This window comes from Saccopteryx leptura, chromosome 2 (genome assembly GCF_036850995.1).
Source record: "Saccopteryx leptura isolate mSacLep1 chromosome 2, mSacLep1_pri_phased_curated, whole genome shotgun sequence".
NCBI classification, from domain to species: domain Eukaryota; kingdom Metazoa; phylum Chordata; class Mammalia; order Chiroptera; family Emballonuridae; genus Saccopteryx; species Saccopteryx leptura.
The window spans coordinates 133,026,923-133,050,508 of record NC_089504.1 but is presented as its reverse complement, the minus strand read 5'-3'; the positions used below and the strand labels follow the sequence as shown (position 1 = coordinate 133,050,508).

The window sequence follows — 23,586 nt, the reverse complement described above, 5'->3', positions numbered from 1 at the left end:
AAATTTATCCAAGTAGTGAAAATATAAAAATACCTAAATAGTTCTGACATTCTTTCAAAAAAATTTTTCTTTCAAAATTTTAAGAACACCTGCAATACAACATTTAGAACATGATACATACTTGATAAATGATATCTATTAGCAGTATGTAAATATCAGATAGTGTCTTTGCAAAGTTTCAGAGAACTACTTGGAGGGGACAAAGGAAGGAACTATTTCAGAGAGGAGGGAAGGGAATGAGGATGATTACGCCTAAAAAAAAAGAACCTGTGGACCCATCTTGCACATTTCCCAAGCGGGTTGACCACTTGTTTTTCTAGTACCTTAAAACTTGGGGAAAGCTCTCTTGGAGATGGGGTTAGTAGCAGCAGGAAAACCCAAAAGTGATTCAACCAGCCATGAAGGGTGTGAGATGCTGGAATCCGGAAGTAAAGTTGGGTGTGGTGACCAGATTCCTCGGACTTCTCAGCACCTGGTCGGGCCCAGTTGCTAGGCTGGGCTTGTGCCGCCCTGAGGCACAAAAGGGAGTAGAGAACTCAGAGAAATTGGATAACTGGACCTTTATAAAACTTTTCAGTCCCCAATCAAGTCTTCAGGGTCCCCTTGACTGATGCTCAGAACTTCAGCTTCTGGAGGTCCCACGATCCAGGAGCGTACCCAGAGGAAACCATGCCGTGGATCCGGAGCCCTCGCCACGGCCTCATGAAAAGCCCAATGACCAGGTTAGGCTGGGAGGGTGCGGTGGGGAGACCTAGAGAAGTACTCCCTCCCCTCACTTAATCCTTAGAGACTGTTTCATCTCTACTCAGGGAATAGAAGAGGTGGTTTGGGGCTTACCAGGGAAAGCTGGCCCCAAAATTTGGGCAGTGGTGACAGTCAAAGGAGTTCAAGACTTATCTGTGTGTTTCACCTTGTGGATATGACTTCTGAGCAGGCACAAGACAAGTGTCTATGGAACTGCTGTGGGAATCTGGGGAGTCTGCTCCCTTCCTTGCTGCCTCGCCACCACCCATTGGTGGTAGCCCTATTCCCTAGTCACTACCACTGCCCATTCTGCTCTCCCATACACACACACACTCACACACACTCACACTCACACTCAAGCTGGCCTGGCTGAATCTGAGACCCTCTCTTTTCCAGGTTTATGGATCACTCTATCCTCAGTGACAGACTCTTCAGGCTGTATTGAGCAGGATGTGTTTGCAGGACAAGCTGGACGGGGGAAGGACAAAGAAGGGGGAAGGAGGAAGAAGGTGTTCTGGTTCTGATGGCTGACTAGTGAGTGGGAGGAGGGGACTGGATTCAAAATACAGAGTATGCTTGAGATTGGACCAGAAGTCACTTGTATGCACTAAAAGTGAAGGGGAGGGAAATTATCCGAATGCCCAAATTCCTGTGAGATCAGGTCTGTACAGTCTTGAAGCAGCCAGAATGTGGTGCTTGCTTTGGGAGGGGCCAGGGCACTAGAAAGACCACCACAGAGGGTCCTAACCTCGTATGTGAAGAGGTCAGACCACCACAGAGGGTCCTAACCTCGTATGTGAAGAGGTCAGACCACCACAGAGGGTCCTAACCTCGTATGTGAAGAGGTCAGACCACCACAGAGGGTCCTAACCTCGTATGTGAAGAGGTCAGACCACCACAGAGGGTCCTAACCTCGTATGTGAAGAGGTCAGACCACCACAGAGGGTCCTAACCTCGTATGTGAAGAGGTCAGACCACCACAGAGGGTCCTAACCTCGTATGTGGAAGAGGTCAGACCACCACAGAGGGTCCTAACCTCGTATGTGAAGAGGTCAGACCACCACAGAGGGTCCTAACCTCGTATGTGAAGAGGTCAGACCACCACAGAGGGTCCTAACCTCGTATGTGGGAAGACACACTGGTCCACATGATGCTGAAGGGCCTAGAGGAGTTACGTTCTCTGAAGACACTGCACCTTCGCTTTGGCAGAGAGAACACCAGGTGAAGCCCTCTGACCACAGACGAGAAGTCCACTAAGCCCTCAGGCAGGAGGCTGCCTCCTACGCCAGCCTCTGCCAATTCTGACCCAACCCGGGGCCCGGAACAGCTGCACAGAACAGGAAATTTTACAAAGAGTTTGATTTTATTGATATTTAAATATATTAAATATTTCACTGAAATGCATGGTACATCACCCTCCCCCCTCCCACAGTGGTTACAGTATAAAACCAAGTCCCTGGGCCTCCCATCCATTGAATCCTCGACCAACTGGTGAGGAAGGGGACAATGGTAGCCCTGGGGAAGAGCATGGCTGGCACTGCGGTACGGGAGTCAGGGTGTGGACAGGCCCTTCCCACCTAGCAAGAAGCAGAGACAAGCCATCCAAGACTGAGGTCTTCCCACTCTGGTCTCCTTATACCCTCAGCCCCACCTAATGATTCCAAGCAGTCCCTTCCTATCCAGTTATGGCTGTGGGGAAGGAAGCTAATTTTCTCTCTGGACCAACTAGTCTTTTCCCCTCCTCCTTCCTTGGTTAATAAAGTCCCTGATGGCCTGTTTAGTTGATGCATGAAGATACCCCAAGGTAAGCAGTTCAAATCAGAAACCAGGCCTCTACCAGGGGCTAGAGTCAGAAAGGGCATGAGGAAGGACAATAGTGTCACCTGCCCTAGCCCTGGATGGGCGGCTCAGTGGATAGAGCATCATCCTAGCACGCCAAATGCGTGGGGTTTGATCCCTGGTCAGGACACATATGAGAAGCAACCAATGAGTGCACAACTAAATGGAACGAGTTGATTCTCTCTCTCTGTTTCTCTCTTTCAAATCAATGGAAAAATTAGAGAAGAAAAAACAAAGTGCCACTTGCCCCTTCTATGTCCTACCCCGGAGCTCTGAAAACATCTCTCCTCTGCCTCTAACCACCTCCAAGACAAAGCAATCTTCAAGCAAAATTCAAGCTAATGACTCTGGCTTAAATAGGTACAGACAGAGAAGCCAAGGCACCTACTAATTCAGGCCAGAAGCAAGGAGGTTGAGGAGAAAGGGACAGAAAGAAGGCAGGGATAGGAAGGGAATATAGAGTCCAGCCTCCTAACCCTCCTGCCAACCCTTGCAGGCTTCATGGGGACTGGGGAGCCAGGAACATGCTAGACTCAGGCTGAAGGCTAGGGAGGGCCAACTTTCACGTTTCCTGTCCCCATCCTCTAGTACCAGTATCTGGGTCCTCAGAGGGATCCCATGCTATCCCAATCCCAAAGCATACCACATCCCAGACACCAGCTGGGAACCCAGGAAATTCCTGGGCCTCTGCCCACCAAACCCCAGATAGTTCAGGATTGGTCCCTGCCCCAGGGAAGGAGACAATCATGCCACACACAAGGCCCCCAAATGGCACTTAGAGATTTGGCACAAAAAGGACGCTTCTCCCCAGGGACCCCTGCTCTTGCTATGACCCTAAATCCCACTCCTGTGCAACCTGGGCATCGCTCTCCATTCCTTATTCTCAGAAGACAGAGGCCCAGAGGAGAGAGGCAGCCTGGAGTGGACAGCTGAGGAACAGGAGCACTAGGACACACAGCCCTGGAAAACAGACACACACACACGAAGACCGACATGCACACACATTGCACAGACACACAGGGCCTCCCCAGTGCCAAGGGCTGGGGGATCAGGGTCATCTTCCTCCGTGCCCTGGCCCTTTTCTTATTTGGCAATGGAAGGGGTAGAGATGCTGTGTCCCCCCTTGCCACCAGCAGACGACAGCAAGAGCCCTGAGGCAGACTGACCAGATGCTGACTTCCGGGCGCTCAGACCAGAGTGTGGCCCCACCCCTTTCCCCAGCCAGCCTGCTCTCTTTGGCATCTGCAGGTGAACTTCCAGCTCCTGATCTGACATCCCCACACAAATGCCTGCTCTCTGGCTAGACATTTCACAGTACCAGTGAGGCCAGATGCCCCTTTCCCGGGTGCTTTACAGGAACTGGGGCTGAATCTGAGCTGTCAGAAGTCCCTTTGTTCCCCTTTGGGGACAGATCATGGGACTAGGATTTGGCAAATGGAAACATTCCACTGAAATATGGACAGATCTGGGTCCCTAGAGCATCTCCCTCCTCTGCCCTGTGCCTGGGAGGGAGCCCTGGCTGGGGGGGGGGGTCCCCAGGACCGTGCTGGGGATTCAGGCATAGCAAAGGCAAACATGGAATAGGCACTCTTCACACCTGCCCCAGTCTTTGTACAAAATCTTCCCAGGAAAAAGGGAAAGGGCCCAGCCCTGAGCCTGTTGCCCAGACAGCGAAAGGGTGGGCATGGCAAGCTGCATGTTCACCTTTCTGGCAGGACGGCTCCCACTGCCTCTGCTGCTGCCCCCTCCCCTGCTCCCAAAACTGGAAGAAAAGAGAGGGCACAGCCCCGCCCCAATTTAAAAAGAAAGTCACTTGCAAAACCTTCTTGGTATGCCCCTTGTTCTCCAGCCTGAGGGCAGACGAGCATGGTCCAACATAGCCTGCAGAGGTGCTCCCCTTTGTGGCCAGCAGGATCTTGAGGCTCAGTACCCCCTGCCACAGCTCCACCCAGCGGGCAGAGTCCACTCAAATGCCCACCTTGGTCCCTTTAGCTAAATTGTAGCTGGGGCCTGCTAACTGCTGGGCCCCCCATTGAGGAAGTAGGTAGTCATCTCTCCCTTGCCCTTCACCTTGACCACCCCTCGACACTCCAGCTGGTAGCCCTTGGCAGCTAGAACCTGGTACAGGTCCGTGGTCACCTAGGAAGGTAGGAAGGGAGACTGCTTAGGCTGGGATCCTTCCTGCTACATCTGCAGGGACCCAGAGGTCCTCTTGTCACACTAGCTGCCCTCCCCCAATCTGCACCCCTCCAACCACAGCATAATGCCACCCTACCAGTCCTCACAGCTGCAGAAAGGGACCCCCTAGACCCATCCCCATCCCCTCTGCTCACATACCCCTTACCTGGATTCGGTCAGGAACCCCTGTGCTGTCCATCCGGCTAGAGACATTCACTGTGTTCCCCCAGATGTCATACTGTGGTTTCCGAGCCCCAATAACGCCTGCCACAACTGGGCCCATATTCAGTCCTGGGGTAGAGAGAGCAGTAAGATATTAAGACAAGTGGCTGTTCCAGAGTCAGCCCAGGGAGTTCTAGCCCCTTTAGAAGGACCCAGAGAAAAAGGCAGCAGTGGGACAAGTGTCCTGGTTGTAAAGAACGGCCCTGTCAGTCGAGGAGTTCCCTCAGGTCAAGACCGCTCTCTGTAACAGTAGCTACTCTACTGAATGTGCGCTGTGCCAACCACTGTGGTAGGCATTTCCATTAGTATTGCATCCTCTCAACAACCATAAAAGGTAGGTATCATTATCCTCATTTTACAGACAAGGCAAGAGAAGCTAAGAAGTTAGGTGACTTGCTAAATAAGCCAGTAAGTGGAATATCCAGAATTCAAACCAGACAGTCTGACTCCAGAACCCATGCTATTAATCATTCCCATCCTCAGCTCATCTGAGAAGTGCCTCTACCTGACCTGTGGTGGCGTAGTGAGTAAAGTGTTGACCTGGAACGCAGAGGTCGTCAGTCCAAAACCTGAGGTTTGCCCAGTCAAGGCACATACAGGAAGCAACAATGAATTGATGCTTCCCACTCCCCACACCCACTTTCTCTCTTCCTCTCTTAAAAAAAAAAATGAGAGAGAGAAAGAGAGAAGCGCCTCTAAACAGACTGGCCATAGATAAGAGCACAGGTACTGGAGTTGACATAAACCTGGTTTTGAATCCCAGTTCAACCACTTACTAGTTTACTTAATCTCTGAGAGTCAGTTTGTCTGTAAAAGGGGATAATATGAGAACTGAAATGTGCTCACAAATGGCTAGTGGTGCCATCCTGCCTGCTCCCTCAGCTTCCCCAGAACCAGCCCTGGGAAAACCCTCCAGGCAACCATGCCTTCTCACCAATCTTCATCTGGAAATTGTTGAAGGAGTGCTCATTGATGTACTTCATCTGCTCCATGAGCCGCATGGCGTAGTCAGCGAGGGCAGTGATGTGGGAGCGGCCCACTTGATCATAGGTGCTGGCATTCAGCCCTGAGGCAGCCATGTAGGTGCTACCAATCGTCTTGATCTTCTCCAGCTGTCGGAATCGCTCCTCGCTGATGATCTGGACAGCACAAAGGGACCCAGCTGTCAAGGCAAAGAGGCCAAACCCAGCCCTGCCCCTGTGCTCATTCCTTGCCATACCCTGGCCCCCTCCCCCACCGCCCAGTCTCAGTAGCTCCTTCCTTTTAGTGAGAGAGCTTCCCTTCCAGCTGCTGCCCTCAATGCAGGACTGAGGAGCCAGGAAAACAGGCCTCCTTCACCAGGAAGCCATCAGAACCCAGGCCAGGGCTTGAACACAGCGCTTCAGGTCAGTAGCTCATTCACAGAATCCAGAACCACAGAAGGGACATCAAGCATCAATTACTCTAACCCTCACCTTTTGGGAAACTGAGTCCCAGAGTAAGGAAGTGCCTCCCCTCCAGAACAGCAGAAAGCCCATTCCCGATCTGGATGTTCAGGACACTTCCCTACATTTTGCTTCTATTTCCTCTATTCAGAGGAACCATCTTGCTTACTTGGCCTCATGGGGCTCTGTCCACAGACTCTTGCCTTCCTCCTCCATGACATTCACCTGGTACCTATCCTGTCCCCTCCAGATCCTCCTGTCCTCCGTTGCTCCCCAACAAAGACAACCTTGCCCTGGTGGTGCTCACTTCCTTGCTGCCTGTTAGCACTTTCATGGGTCCCTATCCTGCCTCCACTGACCCTACCCTTACTCTTACCTCTGACTTTTCTGGATCCCATCAAATCTCCCCTCTCCACCCACCCCTTCCTTTCCTGGCCTTCTCAGCCAAAGTTCTCCCCACTCTGCTAGCATCAGCCAAGGGGACAAGTACCTCATCAAAGTCAGCGATGATCTCGTTAAGCAGCCGCAGGCACTCAACACCCTCATTGTTTGCCTCCAGCTCCACGTAGAACTCAGAGAAGTTGGCAATGGAGGCGAACATGACGGCCACACACTCACAGGACTGATAGTAGAGCTCATCGTTCCGGCGCTCCCGGGCCAGAAAGTGGGCGGCCACGTCCTTGGGTAAAATGTTATGCAGCAGCCTCCGGTTGTATGCCTGGAGCTCCTCCATCTCCTCCTTCTCCCCTGTGGCCTGTGGACACCACACCCATCACTCATTGCCCAACATTCACAAGGGGTGGGTGCGGGAGCCAAAGCCTGGAGACGGGCCATCAGAGGGAACCACGAGGAAGAAAGGCATGGACAGATGAGGCCTAAAGAGCAGGCAAGGGGGTAGAGGGGGCCAGGACAGGGACACAGAGAAGCCATGGAGCCAGGGTGGGCTTGGGGCAGCCAGAGCCTTGGCCAGCTAATGGGATGCATTTCTGGCTTGACGCAGGCTCTGCCCCCAAAATCCTCCCCCTCTACCCCTATCCACCCACTCACCTGCAATTTCCAGAGAAAGTCCAGACGGGCAGTCGATTCCACCTGCTGAGCATGCAGATACAACGCCAGCGCAAACACCAGCAGAATCACGGGGGTCATGTATTTGAGTGCCACCCTCCCTGCAGCTGGGCTGCGGGTAAGCAGAGGCACGCTCAGCATCTGAGGGGGCATCTGGCAGCCATACCATTCCCTTCACTGCCTGAGAGCCCTCACTCACCAGTCCAGCCCATCGAAGGTCGCATTGAATGAAGCCCTGGCAGGAAGACACAACAGACAAGTCATCGGTTCTTCGTGGGATACTGAGGGGGCGTGGAAGGGGAGACAGGAACTACACTCACTCAGCACATACCATAAACCAGACATTGGGCCAGGGCTTTGCTTATATTCACTTATTAAGAGCAGAGGTTCCTGGCTCCTCTACCTACCAGCTGTGTGACCTGGAACAAGTTGCTTAACTCTCCGAGCCTGTTTCCTCATCAATAAAAGAGAGATCAGATCTAAATAATGCATGCCAAAGGCTTAGCACAGCACCTGACGTGCGGTAAGCCTTCACCAGTGTCAGTTACTATCTCTTTACAACTACCCTGTGATTAGGCAGCATTCTCATTTTACAGATGAGGAAATTGAGGCTCAGAAATGCTCGTTCATCTGTCCAAGGTCACACAGCTAGAGTGGCAGAACAGGGATTCAAACCCAGTGGACTTCAGAGTCTTTTTCAACTATACCAAGCTATGACCACATATCACAAGGGATGGGGTTTTACAGAGAAAAAGCCAGTGTGATGTCCCAGGCAAAGCCCTCAAGCAGGAGTCAGAAGTTTTGGTTCCTAACCAGGGCTCTGCCACCAAGCAGCTGTGTGACCTACACGAGTGGATATGAATGCATCATGCAAATTCAAAAGGGAATTTTTTTAAATGTCTAAACTAAAGACACAGGGGGTTCCCAGGACTGGTGTTTCCTTGGGGTGGCAGTCTGGGGCTATATGCTCGGAGATCCTCCACTGCCTCCTTTCCCTCCACAGGTAAGGGATGAGTGGTGACATTCCAAGGGCACAGGGGCCTGAGCACCAGAGGCTCCTGGGGAATGAAAGGGCCCAAGAATGAACTCACATGCCATGGACACCAAGCAGCAGATCATAGTTGTCAAAGATGGTGGCTGGGGGACCCAGCAGAAGCAGCACCAAATAAATGAGCCCCAGGACAAAGATCATGGCCAACTTCCCGATGCTGCTGATGTGCAGGAAGACAGAGCTGGCCAACAGACTCAACAGCACGTTCCCGACAAAGTACTGGGGGCAACAGCAAGGCAGTGTTGGGCGAAGGCCAAAGCCAAGGTGCCCCCATGCAGACAGCCCTGCGCTCCCCTGCCTGACCTAAGCTTCCCTCCTCAACCTCAAACTTGAACCCCCTTCACCCTCCACAGTCAACCCCTACAGCACATCACGGCCCCTGGCTGCTCCCAAGTTGGCAACTCTGGTGAGATCCTGGGTCCCCAGAGCCCAGCACCAGGCCTGGATTATAGAGGAGTCAATAACAGGTGCTGATGAGGAAAGCCCACCCCTGCCCTGCCTGAGCACTGCTTGGACACCTCAGGGAAGCTGCAGGTGGGTGCAGTGCCCTCACACAGGGGAGCATCAAGGCCCAGAGAGTAATTGAGCTGCTGCAGGTGGCAGGCGGTGATGTCAGCAGGTGTTAAATTCAGCATCCGGGCTGCACAGGTCCGTATGGGGGTGTGGTTACAGGTAAACTGCAGAAGTGGGAAGAAGTATATCAGGATACCCAAGGAAGGGAGGGGTCACAAGGGCCATGCCCAGGTTCCTTATACCCCAGGGGCCCAAGTTTTGAGGGATGACAAGAGGTGGGGAGATCAAAGAGGAGGGAGGACTGAAGTTGACCTCACTCCCTCCTTTCAGAAAGCAGGCTCCCTGAGGGTAGGAAATATGCTTTATTCATCTCTGTACCCCAGCACCCAGAGCCGTGCTCAGCACACAGGAGGGATGGATTTTTACCATGCTGGCGATGGTGGAGGTAAACACAAGCAGGACTGAAAAGATGCCAACCGCAGTGCTGTGTGCCCGGGAGCGGACAATGCTACGGGACAGACGTTGCAGGGCCTTAGGGAAAAGCTGTAGGTAGATGAGAGGTGAGTTAGAGGTCACGTCAGCCAGGGGGTAAGACCACCCGGGGTGGGGACCAATGGAAGAGATAAGACCTTCTCCTCCCTCTCCCCAGGTCATCACCCCTGGCCCAGGCTGCCCTCCAGCACCAGCCCTGGAGGGCTCCCTACTCACAGAGCCACAGGAGTACACGGCACACGTCAGCACAGTGACCAGCAGTAGCAGGAAGATCCCGGCATAGATCCCAAGCATCAGCGTGGAGCTGGGGCAGAAGAGAGCCCAAGAAAATGTTACTCTGGGAGGTCTGGGTGTTCTTGCCCCACGCCCCACTCCCCACTCCCCACTCCCCAGAGGGGCAGGGCACAGGCTCCAGGGACCATGGGCTCATGTGGGTGTTTAGGAAGGTTCTAGGAAGTGCTGGAGGAAAGACAGGCCAAGCAAGGAGGGGCAGGTCTCTCACTGTGGGAAGACAAGGAGCTGGATGAAGCAGATGAAACAGAAGACCAACAGGGCACAGGCCACGTAGACTCCAAAACGGGGATCCACCTTCAGCGAGTACTGAGGGAGAGGAGGCTGAGCTGGTGCTGGGCTCTGCCCTGGGCAGACAGGGCACCACCAGGGGCCTCAGGGAGAAGCAGCCGACCCAAATGGCAGGAATCCCCACCCTGCCCTGTGGTCACTTCCCCATTCCCCAAAACCTGCTCTGTTCCCTCACCTGTGTTTAGGCTTCCCTGCCCGGACCTGCCTGCTCCCTCAGACCCCCTCCTTCTGCCCCAGCACCCCCCAAACCTTCTTTTCAAGATCCTCTCTCTGAAAGGTGAGCAGGAACCGGCGCACGTGGTCCTTGCGCAGCTGATCTATGCTGCGGGCATCAATGGCACGGCCCAGGAACTCATCTACTTCATCTTCAGGGTTCAGGGCATCTTGGGCGCCCCGGCTGAGGGCAGGGGACACGGCTTCACCAGGTGCATGCGCATGGCCACGTGAGAAGCAATGAGAAGGGAAGGCATGAGCAGCACCCGGAGGGAATGTGAGCGAGTGTGTGGCACCTGTTCGCCCAAGACACATCTAAGGTCCAGGAGAAGAGGGACCCTCTGCTCCCACAGCCCTGATTCAGGTATGCTTCCCCCGCCTCCCTCCTCAGTAGCCCAACTTACTTATCTTTGCTGGAATCATCAATGCCCTGGAGAAAGGGACAGAGAATGCGAGTGAGATGGAGATCGTCTATCCTGCTTCCCCATCTATCCTGCTAACACGGAGCTGAGGGTTCCCCCATACACTTTGGGGAACTTGGGACCCCTGGGATGAAATAATCCCTCTTACCCCCAATAACAGAAATCATTCATAGAAACAGGAGCCATGACAAGAGAGTCAGAAGAGGGAAGGGGAACACGGAGCATTAAGGGAGACAAGAAAAGTGAGGCCCAGGTCCTGGTGCTGCAGGCCCTTACCATCTGGCGGAAAGCCTTGGAGTCCTTGGTCCGGGAGAAGGCACGGTCGGGCACCCAGCGTGGCATCAGCCCTTCCATGGAGTTGGCCCGTGTCCGCTGAAGCTTGGCCAGCATGGCCTTCTCCTCTTTCTATGTGGGCAGCACAGGTACAGGCTCAGGACAGGAGCCCAGAGAAGGCTTCTGTCTGTACCCCCAGTCTGTCCTTCTTGCCCCCTGCCCTTCCCCTGACCCGCCCTGGCCTGACCCGTTTCTGGCTGGTGCCCAGGATGAGGAAGGTCTCAATGTGCTGCTCCTTGAGGTACGCATTGCGCTCACCGCCATGGCCGGGCTCCACCTCGTAGTCCCCGTTCAGGTACTGCAGCGTGGCCCGAGTGATGTGGATGCGGCTGTGCGGATACGGGAGGGTGAGCCCTGGGCTCTCCCTCCTTGTCCCCATCCGCACCCCTTGGACCCACACTCACCCGGCCCGGCCCCCTGCCTCCATGTGGTTGGCCAGAGTCACATCATTGGACCACACATCAAACTGCCATTTCCGCAGGCCAAGGACACCGCAGTGCACGCGCCCACTGTGGATGCCCACGCGCATGTTCACGTTCACACCTGTCACCTCACGTACCAGCCTGGGAGGAGGCGGCTCTGGCTCAGCTTCTGGCATGGTCTTCCCCACTCCCAGCCCAAAGCCTGAGCCCTCCGCTCCCCTCAGAGCTGGTGGGAAGGACAGACCCAGATGCAGGGCACAGGAGCACAGCCCTGGCTGGATGTGGACAGAGGGCTGCACGGGGCTCAAGAGCAAATGTTTGAGAATTGTGTTCACTGGCAGCGGCCCAGCAGCATTTGTGGAACTGAGCAGGAGAGGAGGAACCACCATTCTCCCCATGGGCCTGTTCAGCTGGCATTCTCTCCAGCCCCTGTGCCCCTCACCCTGCCCCCCCCCACTCTATCCCAACTGGCTGGAGTCTCAGATACACAGAGGTCTTTACACAGGCTAGAGAAAGATACATCCTCCTCCCCAGAGATGAATCTCGAAAAGAAACTGGCCAAGTCTAAGAGAACTCTGAGGACATATCAAAGGGTAGGAGCAGTCTGGGGCACCCTCAGTTCCAGGAAGACCGGGAGGGGGTGTTACTTACGAGATAGCCTCAATCATGTCCACTCCCATCTCCACACAGCAGTGGGCATGGTCTGCCCGGGCCTCCGGCAACCCTGACACACAGTAGTAACAGTCCCCTAAGATCTTGATCCTCAGGCAGTGATTTTCCTAAAGGGGAAAGAGTTGGGGGAGAGTCACCCTATTCCCTGGCCCACGCTGCCCGCCCGGCCCACCGCCCTGACTGCAGGCGCTCTCTGCCCCCACACCCTCAGGCTGCCACCAGTGAGGCTGTGCTCTCACCAGTCAACCCCACCCCAGACTCCAGCACCCTCACCGCAGCCAGCTTGTCAAACCGGGCAAAGAGCTCATTCAGGGTCATGACCAGCTCCTGGGCAGTGCACTGGGATGCCAGGCTGGTGAAACCTTCAATGTCTGCAAACAGGATGCTGTGGACGATGGCAGGAGATGGAAGGTGCCATATGGCCCTCAAAGTCTCCCAGACTCCCCACTTCTCCTGGCATCCTCCTATCCCACCCTACCTGACATTGTCATGCTTCTGGATGTAGATCTTGTGGAACATCATGTCTTCTTTCTTCGTGTTGATGTCTTCCTTCATCTCCATGGCAACATGCTGAGGCAGCACCGACAGCAGCAGCCGCTCCTAGACCAGTGGTTCCAACAGGGCACATTATTTTCTTGGCCGCACTTTTCAATCCTTCCTGGTTCCTCCACATCCCCAGAGCCCTCCCAGACCTCTCTGGAGACCTGACCCTCCTCCGTTACAGCCCTCAGCAGATGGAGATCCCAGCCCTCTCTGACCACCCTACATTCAGCCACCCCTCAGATATGCTCCAGCTACTACCCAGCACCCCAGACAGAACAGAAACCCCATTGTCACAGGGCCTCTCTGATACACAATCAGGAAATCATTCACACTTATTCCACAGAGTCGTATGAGGCAGCAGATCCAACCTGCAAGTTATTTGGGGTGAGGGAGGGGAAGGCCGCCTCAGGGAGAACAGCCTCACCTGCTGCCGATTCTCACGCTGCAGGTGCAGCCGGGCTTGGATGTAACCACGGGTCTCCTGGAAGGCCTGGCGCTGAGACACCTCAGCCGGGTAATGTGTGCAGATGCCAATGACATTGGTGCAGAGGAACAGCAGCATGTTGGCACCGAGCTGCAAGAGGTGGCAGAGGCAGATGGGTGACCAGCCTGCCCATGCACAAGCATGACTAGCTAGATTCTGTAGATGAACTCCTTTGGGGAGGAAGTCAGGATCCTGTGCCATCTGTCCTCAAGCTGTCCCCACCTCTGCAATACATCTCCCTTATCCCCTTCCAGCTCCCTTCCTGGCTCACTCTATGGCTATAAATGAGATCTTTAACAGCTCCTGGGAGCAGAAGCACAAAACAGAGCCAGGTAGGTCACAGGCATGAGCCCAGCACACGATGATTTCCTGCCCCACAAACACCCTAAACTAAAAACAAACATGGCTGCTTCTGCATGTGGTTCTCCTTGCAGCACAAGTCCCAGGAGACCTGAGCTCTACACCCTCCAGTGAGTGCCCAGGACAAGTCATCTCGCTGGGCCTCTGTTCATATAGAACCTGGAGAGGGAGGACAGGACCCTCCCCACCCTGATATAGTAATAATTACTATTATTGTTACTAGAGTTAATTTGTTTGCTGCCTACCATATGCCTAGATTCTATATATGTGTCTTCTATACATTAATAAGTATATTTCTCACAACTCTATGAAATAAATAACACTATCTCATTTCAAAGGTAAGGGACTCAGGCCCAGAGAAGCTAAGTAACTTGCCCAAGATCACACAGCTAATAGTGACTGGTGTGGGACTTGCATCCAGGACAGTCAGACTCTACATCTTCTGTCCTAACCCTACTGTACAGTACATGCCAGATGTCCAAGGTTCCCATTCACTCCACTTTTCCAAGCTCTTGAGGCCCAGCCTCACAGACCAGGCTTGGGAATCATCAATGCTACAGACATGAAGAACCCTTCCTAACTGGGATGGGGTGCCATCAAGCCCAGCCACCCCCAACACTTGGCCCAGCCAGGCCCCATGACCTGGGACCCTGATCCCAGGATGTTCAGCCCGCAATTATCATCAGTCGCAATGACTGGAGAGCAAGTTTAAAGGAAGCCAGCCTCAGTGCTTCTGGAAATTCAAGGGTTAACCCATGATTTGTGGCTCCACCCCAGAGTTGGCTGGTACAGGCTCTGGTTTTGGGAAAAGGGAGGGAAAGAGCACCAACTGGAAGGGAGGAGTTCTGGGCTCTTCCCACAACCAGAACTAGTCCTCCAAATCAGGCATGTCACTTAATCTCTGGGACCTCAGTTTCACTTTTCTTGGGTAAAACGGAGCGGGGTGGTCTGGCTAATCCCTGAGCCATCCCCAGCTCTGACCCTCTCACATGGCCTCCCAGTCCAGCTCACAAGGCCCCCCTCCCAGCAGCAGGGGTGAAGAGGGGGCACACTATCTCCCTCAGGGGTTTCTAAGAATAGCCCCCAGTGGGGGAGAAGGAAAGGGGGGGCAAATCAAGCAACTTCCCTTCCTGGCCCCAGGAGCCCAAGAGGAAAATGTGAGTCATGGTGGAGGGAAGGGGAAGGGGGACAAGAGACTGAAATAGATCTGTACCCAGACCCCTATCGAACTGTGAGAAAAAAAAATGGATGCCAGGGCACTCTAGGAGACTCCTGGCTGGGCAGAGTTAACTGTGTGAAACTCCAAGTATGTCTGCATGAGTGGGTCAGAGGAGACTAACGGCTCCTTCCTGTCAGTATGAGTGGGGCTGGGGCTGGGAAGGCGCTGCCCAAGGAGCCTAGAAAGGGGGCCACATCCCCACCCCATCCAGAATTTAGAGGCCACCTGGGTGCAGGGAATGGTCCTCAGCTCAAAGAGGAGGTATAGACAGCCCTGGCCACAGGGACTAGCACAGGGGCGGGGGTGATTTCTCTACTTGTTCCAAGAATATGCCTGCTGGGACCCACTGGGTAAGGTTGCAGCCAGGTGCCCCTGGGGAGGCAGAGGCTGGCATAGTGTTGGCCTCCATGGGACTGTGCCTCCCCAGTCAGCCCCTGGGCCTGGCTCTGGGCTCCATGCCGGCTGAGAGCAGGGGAGAGATACCCATCCACCCCTGGCCAGCCAGAGAGGATGGAGGGTGGGTGGGGAGGGAGGCACCACCTCCAAGCTCCGCCTTCCCTAGAAGGACAGTCCAAGACCAAAGCCCAGTTTGATAGCTACCCTTGGGGGAATTGGGGAACTAGCAGGGGCAGAAGGACCCTGGCCCTTTAAGAGGTCTGACAATGCCCTGTGGGCACATGGACACACATTCCATAAACAAAAGGGCTATAAAGTTACTTTTAAAAAGGTACATTCTGTTCTGGGAGCACAGGCTCGGCAGGGAAGGGCATCAGCCAGAGCACCCAGCTTCTCACCCTGGGAGCCCCAGGCAACTTCCTCTTTGTGGGTAGGGCTAGGGTGGGCTACAGGTCACAAGCTCTGGCAAGGCAGAGGTGGGCTGCCTCAAACCCTGAGCAAAACACAGGACAGCAACCTCTAAATCAGGGTGCTGTGTACAGGGTCGTGAGGTGTGCTGGTTGGAGGGGGTGTGCCATCAGCAGCCCCTGAATGATCGCCTGGGTAAGAAAGCCTGGTCAGGGAGATGACATGATGGCAGATTCCACAAGCTCATGTGTCTCTGAAAGGGACTTCCCAGATGCCCCCTCACTGGGTATCACCCCCTACAGGACTCCCCACACCCTGCCCCAGGTGTGAAGGCTGCCCTGCCCTGTCATTAGACTCACTCTGGGAAAAGGTGGGGCCCTGACAGCAAGATCATGAGGTAGATACTATTTTTATCCCAGTTTTATGGACTGGGAAACAAAGGCTGGGAGAGGCGCGCTTGGCTGTCTAGGATATCACTGAGGCTGACCTGTGGTGGCGCAGTGGATAGAGCATGGACCTGCAACACTGAGGTCGCCAGTTCAAAACCCGGAGCTTGCCCAGTCAAGGCACATATGGGAGTTGATGCTTCCTGCTCCTCCCCCCTTCTCTCTCTCTCTCTCCTCTCTCTATAAAAATGAATAAATAAAATCTAAAAATAACAAAAACAAGAGCACAGCCCATTGGACACCAGGTTCTGCTGCAGTGAAGTCATTGCTTCTCACTCAACACCGTGCCAGCAAGCCCCATCTCAGGGACCCCTAGTGCCTCCTGGGAGAGGGCAGGACGAGATCAGACCCTAACACCCTTCTCTTCTACAGTCCCACCCCATTCAAACCATTCCCAGCCGAGGAGATAACTGATACCACTTGCACCTTCCTTGTCCTCTCAGAGACAGGCTTGGCCCAGGAGAAAGGTGATCCCTTTCTTGCTAACTCCACCTAACACTTGCTCAGTCCCTCCCGATCACCACCTAGAGCTGCTTTCCAGAGAAGGCACCAGGGCCTATGTCTCAGGTGTCAACTTGGGGCCAGGTATGTCACCTACACTGCCCTCTGGCCTGAAGCATCATTGTCCTATCTCCAGCCCTACATTATGTTACTATAGGCTACACTAGACTATTTCAAGGGCCTTGGGCCAAAGAGATATAGACTGCGACCCTCAGCGAGAGTACAGGCTGGGGTCCTGGAGCACTCCCTCTCCCCAACAGTGCCCTCTGCCCCAGATCCCAAAGAAAAGCCAGCCCCTGAAATTTGGCCTCCCAGATACACCAGACATCCCTGCATCCAATATCCACCCATGACTCACCCACCCTCGATTACCAAACCCCTCCTCATTTCCAGCCTGGTGCCCTCCCTGGCCACCCACCTGTTTCCAGAGGAAGACATCACCAAGGTTGAGTTGCCAGGCCAAGATCAAATGCAGGGTGGAGAGGCCCAGGCCACTGAAGACAGCTGCCCGCATGCGGATGGGTAGGAGCGTGTAGGTGATGTAGACAAAGAACATGGGGCACCAGAGGCCTACGGATGGGCTGTGGGGGTTGGCTGCCAGTGCACCTCCAACCTGCACGGCCGCCAGGATGCCCAGCACCACGTAGCTCACCACCCACATGGAGTCCTGGCGGAAGCTGTGTCGGTTACACACCACCATGAGCACCACGAAGAGGAGGGCCGCACAGGCCAGCAGGGCCACATAGGCGGGCTGCGGGCGGCGGGGCGCAGCATGGAAGGCCAGCAGCACAGCCGCGAGCAGCACAAGCACGGCCATCAGCAGCGTGAGGCTGCTCTGGTTCATCTGGAAGAAGTACCGCTGGTACAGGCGCTCCAGCTTGGCTGAGCGGAACTGCTTTGACTGGAACACCCGCAGCAGTCGGCGCCAGCAGGATTGCCGGTTCCTGGGTGCTCCATCGGGTGCCACCTCAGCCAACCCAACTGCTGCTGTCGTCTCAGTGTCCTCAAAGCCCAGGGCCACGGCTCGCAGCCCCAGCTCAGTGCGCTTGCCCGGGCCACCCCTCCTGATGAAGGCCTCGTCCTGCCAGGGGCACCGAGGTGGGGCTGCAGGGGTGGGGCTAGGTGGCTGTGCATCCTGGAGGCAGCTCATGTAGCGGGGCGTGCAGAAGCCACTGGTCCGTGTCCTGTGACGAGGGCGCTTCTGCCCATTGCGTTCACCCCAGGCTGTTTTCCGCTCATCCACTTTGGGGACCAGAAGGCCACTAAACCATGACATGCTGCAGGGAGGAAAGGAATGTGATGGTATTAATCTCACCAGCACGGCCTGCCACCACCACTAGCTATTATTAACTGAGCACTTCCAATTGCCAAGTTCAGTGCTTCCAACACATCATCCTCATAAAATGACTCTGAGGAAGGTAATGGTATTCCAATTCAACAGGTGAGGAAATGAGACAGAAGGAGGTGAGGGAACTTGTCCAAGATCAAAGAGCCACATAAGTGTAAGAACCAAGATTCTAAACCCAGATCCATCTGATTCCAAAGCAGGATCCTCAAACATTCACCTCTTCCCTAAAAGGCACTAATTTCTTGGTGATTACAGACTCAAGTGCCTGTTTCAACAAGCAAAGCCCCCTTGGTTCAGGAGAGTGCACACCCTGAGAGTGCACGAGGCAAGCACCAGCCCACACCAAGAGATTGTTGCCTCTGGCGTCCCAGTGGAGCCTGATGATATTTCAACAGAAGCTGAAGACAAATATGTAGATTTTAAATGACACATCTCCTGATTTTTAAGTGTTGGCAAGTAACTCACATTTTTCAACCCTACAAGCCAAAGAAATCAAGTCTGTGGAATGGATTCAGCCTGAGCTGCCAGTCGGTGACCTCTGTACAAGAGGGACTCTTTCCACATCCTTCCCCATCTGAGCATGTGTACCATGCTCAGATACACACACTCACACACTATGTACATTTCTGCAAGCTAAATTCAGCTTCTGCCTCAGGTCACAGCTTACATGGACTGTCCTCAGGAAAGATCTCCCAGCTAAATTTGGTCGCCTGTTTACCCTTGGTACGTTTTGTTTATGGTACTTATCACAATTGTAATTAAATCATCCTTTGCTTAATGTGTGTCTCTGCCCCTCTGACTATACACAGATTATATCTATTTTTCCCAGCACCAAGTACTGAACTTGGCTCCTAGTAAGGACTCAATGCATTTTATTTTAAAAAGATAGAAAGCTCAAGGTTTTGGTATAGAGCAGCTAACATGAAATAATAATGATGGTGATAAGCTTATGATTCTTCATCTCTCCCACTGCACTCCAGTCCTCTTAGCCTCTTTGCTGGTCCCCAATACACTGTGCACAGGCCAGCCTGGGACCTTGCTGCTTGCTGTTCCCTCTGCCTGGAACGAGAGCTCCTCCAGGTCACAGCTCCAAAGTCCCCTTATCATGAGTTTCCCCTGACCACTCTATTAAAATAGCAACCTCTTTCCTGGAGCTCCTATCTTTCTTCCTAGCTTTATGCTTTATTTTTCTCCACAGCTCTTATCAGCAACTGCCATTCTATATATTTTTCTTATTTGTTGAATGTCTGCCCCTCCTAACTGGAATGTCAACTTCATGAAAGCAAGGATTTAGGCCTATGTTTCTCACTGCTATTTCTGCAACCTCCCTAGGGTCGAAATAAGTGTTCACTGAGTAAATGGTTCGGTGGATGGATAATACTCTCATGTACTCTTTCGGTGCTTTAAACTGTTCAAAGGCTATTCACATGCCCAATACCATCTGATCTTCACCAAAACCCTGTGAAGCTGACTCTGTGGCCACCTAGGGCACAGGGCAGATTTGACAGGAAAAAAAAATACTGAGATCCACTGCAGTTTTATATAGCTGGCCCAAGTTACAGAGATCACGAGTAACCAAATCAGCCCCAGGGCTCAGGTCTCCTGGAGTGAAGTGTGTTAAATTGTTTGAGGGACTCCATGACAACACCCTCAATGTGTCTTCTAGCTGAGCTCAGCTCCAGAGGTGAGGATCAGAGCACTGTCATATGTGGATGCCTGTGTCCTCACCAGGGCCACACTCCTCCATGCCCACAGGGCACCCTGAGGGGCTCCTCCTTGTAGTTAAACCTGCTGTTAGCACTGACATTTGTACTCACTAGGGGACAAGTGCTTGCCCTAAGTGGCCACAGGACCAGCAGCTCTAGCCAGACAAGCAGTGTTCCAAGCAGATGCCAAGAGGCCCAAAAAGCACAGTGCAAACTAAGATCTCTCTGCACAGAGGAAACTCCCACCCCTGGTTCATCCTCAGCCAAATTTTCTTTGTATCCCTTCTCCTATAACCCACAGAGCTGTGGGGCCCTTCAGACTCCTTAACATCACCGGCAGCACCATCTGGAGGGGAAAATGAGAAACCCAAGGCTTTATGATCAGGCTGTCATCTGCAAAAGGTCACCAAAGAAAACCTGACTCTTGAAAATACTTCATTAAAAGCACAATCTTTGGAGAAAAAAACAGGTTTCAAACCTTATTGTGATTATTTGCTATCCTCATAGCCTTGGACAAATTACTTAACCTGCCTGCATCAGTTTCCTCATCTGTAAAATGGGATTAGTAATAGCTGCAAGGAAAGACTCTAATGATACCTATCACATAGTACACAATAAATAGTTCTTCTCCCCACCCTATGCCACTTTGAACCCAAAACTCTGCCAGTGTCCAAGAAATGGAAAGACAGAAAAGTCGTGAGCAAGAACATCTCCCCAGCCAGTCAGACGCCTGGTTCTATCAGTCCCTGTGTCCTGGACTGTCAGTCCCCAGAGCTGCTGGAGACAGAGCCCAGAGTGAGCAGGTTTCCCACCCCACCCCGTTACATTTTGCCTCAGCCTCTTCCCACTTATGAGTCCCTTGATCTGTAAAACACTACCCCCACCAGCTCCACTAGCCCAGACCTCCATTCCCAAAGGACCTTTTTCTGGCCATGTTCCAACCCGCCTGGAAGCACATCCTAGCATCTGCCTCATACCCACAGTGGAAAGGGCAGACACTGTCCAGGGGAACACATGACCCTCCCAAGAACACTAACTCCCACAAGGGGATAGCTTGAGAGCTCTGTAATTGTCCGACCAACTGCAACCATCCCACCCCGGGCTCTACTCCAGGCACTGCCCATCTTAGAGAACTCACCCCATGTCAGGCTGGTATGGCAGGGAACAGGAGAGGGCACTGTTCAAAGCCACAAAACTTCCCTATATGGTCCCCAACACTCCCTGCCCAGGAACCCATCACTATGAACCACAGACCACCTCCCTCTTCCCCAGAGACAGAGTCCTGAGCACGTGCCAATGATCTCCTCCTCCCCTGGCCCCTGGTCTCTTCACTCCTACAGATCTGCTGCTCCAGTCACCACTGGTTCCCACAGCCAAAGCCATGTCCATTCAACCTGGCAGACTGAGGCCCAGCGCCTCCCTTACCTCAACTCCTTCCCAAATGCCGATCCTCCAGCCTAAGACCCAAAGTCTGAAGCAGGCCAAGGCCCAGCACCAAAGATGGCTCCATCCACTGCTTTGCCCAAGCCCTCTTCTTGGCTACCTCCTGTCCATCCGCTCTCCAGGGCACCTCTGTCCCTGCCCTCATTGGCAAAAGGAGGTCCCAGGGGATTTAATATTACTTCAGAAAAGTTCATGGCAAAAGGCACTGCCCAGGCAAGGCGCTTCAGTGCCAGCACCACCTACCATGCTGGGGCCTCAATTCCAGGCCTTTCCAGATGTAGAGAAGCCTCCCCAGGGCCTGTATCTGGAAGTCCAGCATTACCTTCTCTTTGTCTCCCCAGCCCTTGGTTCCCCAAAGACTGAAGAAGGCTCCCACCTCCACCCCCAACCACACAGCCCCACCAGGCTGCTCCACGCAGGGACACTCTGGTAAGAGGAGGGTATGGGGAAAGCTTCCCACCGCCAGATCCAACCCGAGCTTTGCAGTAAGGCCCCAGAGCCGGTTTTCAGTCTGCTCCCCGGGCCCACACGGCAGCGGCCCTGACACCCTCCCTCCCCTTCATTCCCAAAGTCTGAGAGAAGAGGAGGGGGACTCCTGCAGACAGAGGCATCCCTCCTTCCGCCCACGCCACCTTTCCTTCCCCGAAACACAATCACACTCTACCCCAAACTTAGGAGGCTCACCCCACTGCAAAAACCTCAGGACAGCGCCTCCCCCAGTGCACTCCTTTGCCCCTGGTTGGAACCAGCCGGGAATTTGCTCCGAGTGGAGGAAGGGACGCGCGCCGCAGGGAGTGAGGGCCGGAAGCCTTGAGCCCCCCATCTCCTCCCTGACTGCCCTCCGCCAGACCCAACGGCCTCGGACTCCTCTCAAATACTCTCGAGATTCCCCATCCCCGCTTCCGCGCCCCACCAAGAAACTCTCGGAGCCGAGCGGGAGTCCTCTAGCCTCACCGAGCGCCCGCTTCCCCCCCAATTCCCGGGCGCGTATCACCTGCCCGCCCGGATCGGCGCCTCCCCCGGGCCTCCGCCCCGCCGCCCCCGCACGCTCCGGCCCGCGGGCCGGCCGTCCCGCAGTCCTGCTCCTCGCCCGCGCGTCCTGGCCGTCCCTCCAGCGGTCCGCCGTCGGCACGGCCCGCGCCCCCTCCTTGCTGTCCAGCGCAGCCGCCCTCTACCCCGGATCCAGAAGTCCCCTCCCCGTCGGCTCCCGGACTCCCCGCCTTAAAGGCACAAGTTCCTTTTGTCTGGGCACCCCTCCCCCTCCCCAGACGCCCAGCTAGGCGGCCCACTCCTCTCCCCAGGAACAGCGCAGGGGTAGGGAGACTAAAGAGGGCGACCCCTCCCTCCTCGCGCCCCCTCCTCTCCTCGGGCCGCTTCCTCCCCCAGTCCTAGAAAACAATTAGCCACTGTTCTGGGATCAAGACCCCGGGGAGAGGGGGCCGTCCAGCCGGCTCCCGGTTCCCTCCACCCCGGAGCTGCATCCTCCAGCCTTCTCCCACCCTCACCCCTGGGGTCTCCTAGCACGCCAGCAAGCCACCCTCGCGCAGCAATTACCCCCCGCCCCGCACACGGAGGGTCGCCTTCTTTCCTGTCCAGGACCCATGGGGCTGAACCGGTGTGGGGCGCCCACTTCTCCCTCCTCCCTTCCTCCTTCTCCCAGCCCCCGCCCTGCCTGCCACGGCCCTGCTCCCTCCCGCGGGAGTTCTGTTTAATAATTAATTAAGATTTCATTCTACAAGGCTCCAGGTGTGCGAGGCCTGCTTCCCCGCGCGCAATTTTTCCTCCTCCCCCAACTCTCTGAGGCACCGGCCGCGGCGCGAACCTACTGCACCCAGAGCCCAGAAGGGGAATTGAGGGACGGGGCACTCTCCAGCTACCCACGTGCTCCACTCTCTCTGGGGAGCTCCTCCCCGGCACCTGCCAACCTGCACAGTGCCCCCCGCCCCACCCCCAGCACTTTTTACGCAAAGGGTAGTGCTTCCCTGCTGACGGGGGCTGGGGGAATGTGATTAGGGAGTATACTGATTGCTAGGCGCAGGAATTGAAATATTGTTTGGGACTTTATTTCCCACGTTTCTAAACACGGAGGAGCAACCCAAGTTACCTGGGTGATGGGAAATTTTTGTGGAAGTTGCTTTAACCCTTTGAGGGTTAGACAGGAAAGGGGAAGAGGGTTAATTCCCAGGACGTAGATGAGTCTGACAAGTTAAAGGAGTGCCATTACTTCAGAGCTTTAAATATATAGGATATTAGAGCATAATGGGTCACAAAAATGATTAATTCAGCTGCTATACTTTTGGTCATTAAAATAGTCATTATATGGCATTTTCTTTTTTTTTTTAAGTACATTTTATTTTATTATTTTTTTGTTTGTTTGTTTTTGTTTTTTGTATTTTTCTGAAGCTAGAAACGGGGAGAGACAGACAGACTCCCGCATGCGCCCAACCGGGATCCACCCGGCATGCCCACCAGGGGGCGATGCTCTGCCCCTCTGGGGTGTCGCTCTGCCGTGACCAGAGCCACTCTAGCGCCTGGGGCAGTGACCAAGGAGCCATCCCCA

The 23,586-nt window shown here is 54.2% G+C and overlaps 2 protein-coding genes across 2 annotated transcripts in view; one reads left to right on the top strand and one right to left on the bottom strand.

Annotated features, from left to right (window-relative positions):
- Positions 1 to 1,521, top strand: part of SPMIP11 (sperm microtubule inner protein 11) — a 53,091-nt gene extending 51,570 nt beyond the window's left edge. The window contains exons 3-4 of the mRNA XM_066368825.1: positions 578 to 722; positions 1,141 to 1,521. Of these exons, the coding sequence (XP_066224922.1) occupies positions 578 to 722; positions 1,141 to 1,189 (194 nt within the window). The 3' untranslated portion in view covers positions 1,190 to 1,521. The remainder of the gene's footprint in view (positions 1 to 577; positions 723 to 1,140) is intronic.
- A 560-nt stretch (positions 1,522 to 2,081) lies between these two features.
- On the bottom strand, positions 2,082 to 22,662 carry ADCY6 (adenylate cyclase 6). The gene is made up of 22 exons (XM_066368824.1): positions 22,595 to 22,662; positions 16,948 to 17,806; positions 13,140 to 13,289; positions 12,651 to 12,772; positions 12,446 to 12,557; positions 12,152 to 12,279; positions 11,483 to 11,641; positions 11,266 to 11,407; positions 11,022 to 11,150; positions 10,728 to 10,753; positions 10,360 to 10,507; positions 10,031 to 10,128; positions 9,745 to 9,832; positions 9,463 to 9,579; positions 9,042 to 9,200; positions 8,564 to 8,742; positions 7,672 to 7,707; positions 7,455 to 7,584; positions 6,898 to 7,161; positions 5,918 to 6,122; positions 4,928 to 5,052; positions 2,082 to 4,722 (listed from the first exon to the last, which is right to left on the bottom strand). The coding sequence occupies exons 1-22, from the start codon at positions 22,627 to 22,629 to the stop codon at positions 4,597 to 4,599; spliced, it is 3,537 nt and encodes a 1,178-aa protein (XP_066224921.1). The 5' UTR covers positions 22,630 to 22,662; the 3' UTR covers positions 2,082 to 4,596.
- Positions 22,663 to 23,586: the final 924 nt, after the last annotated feature.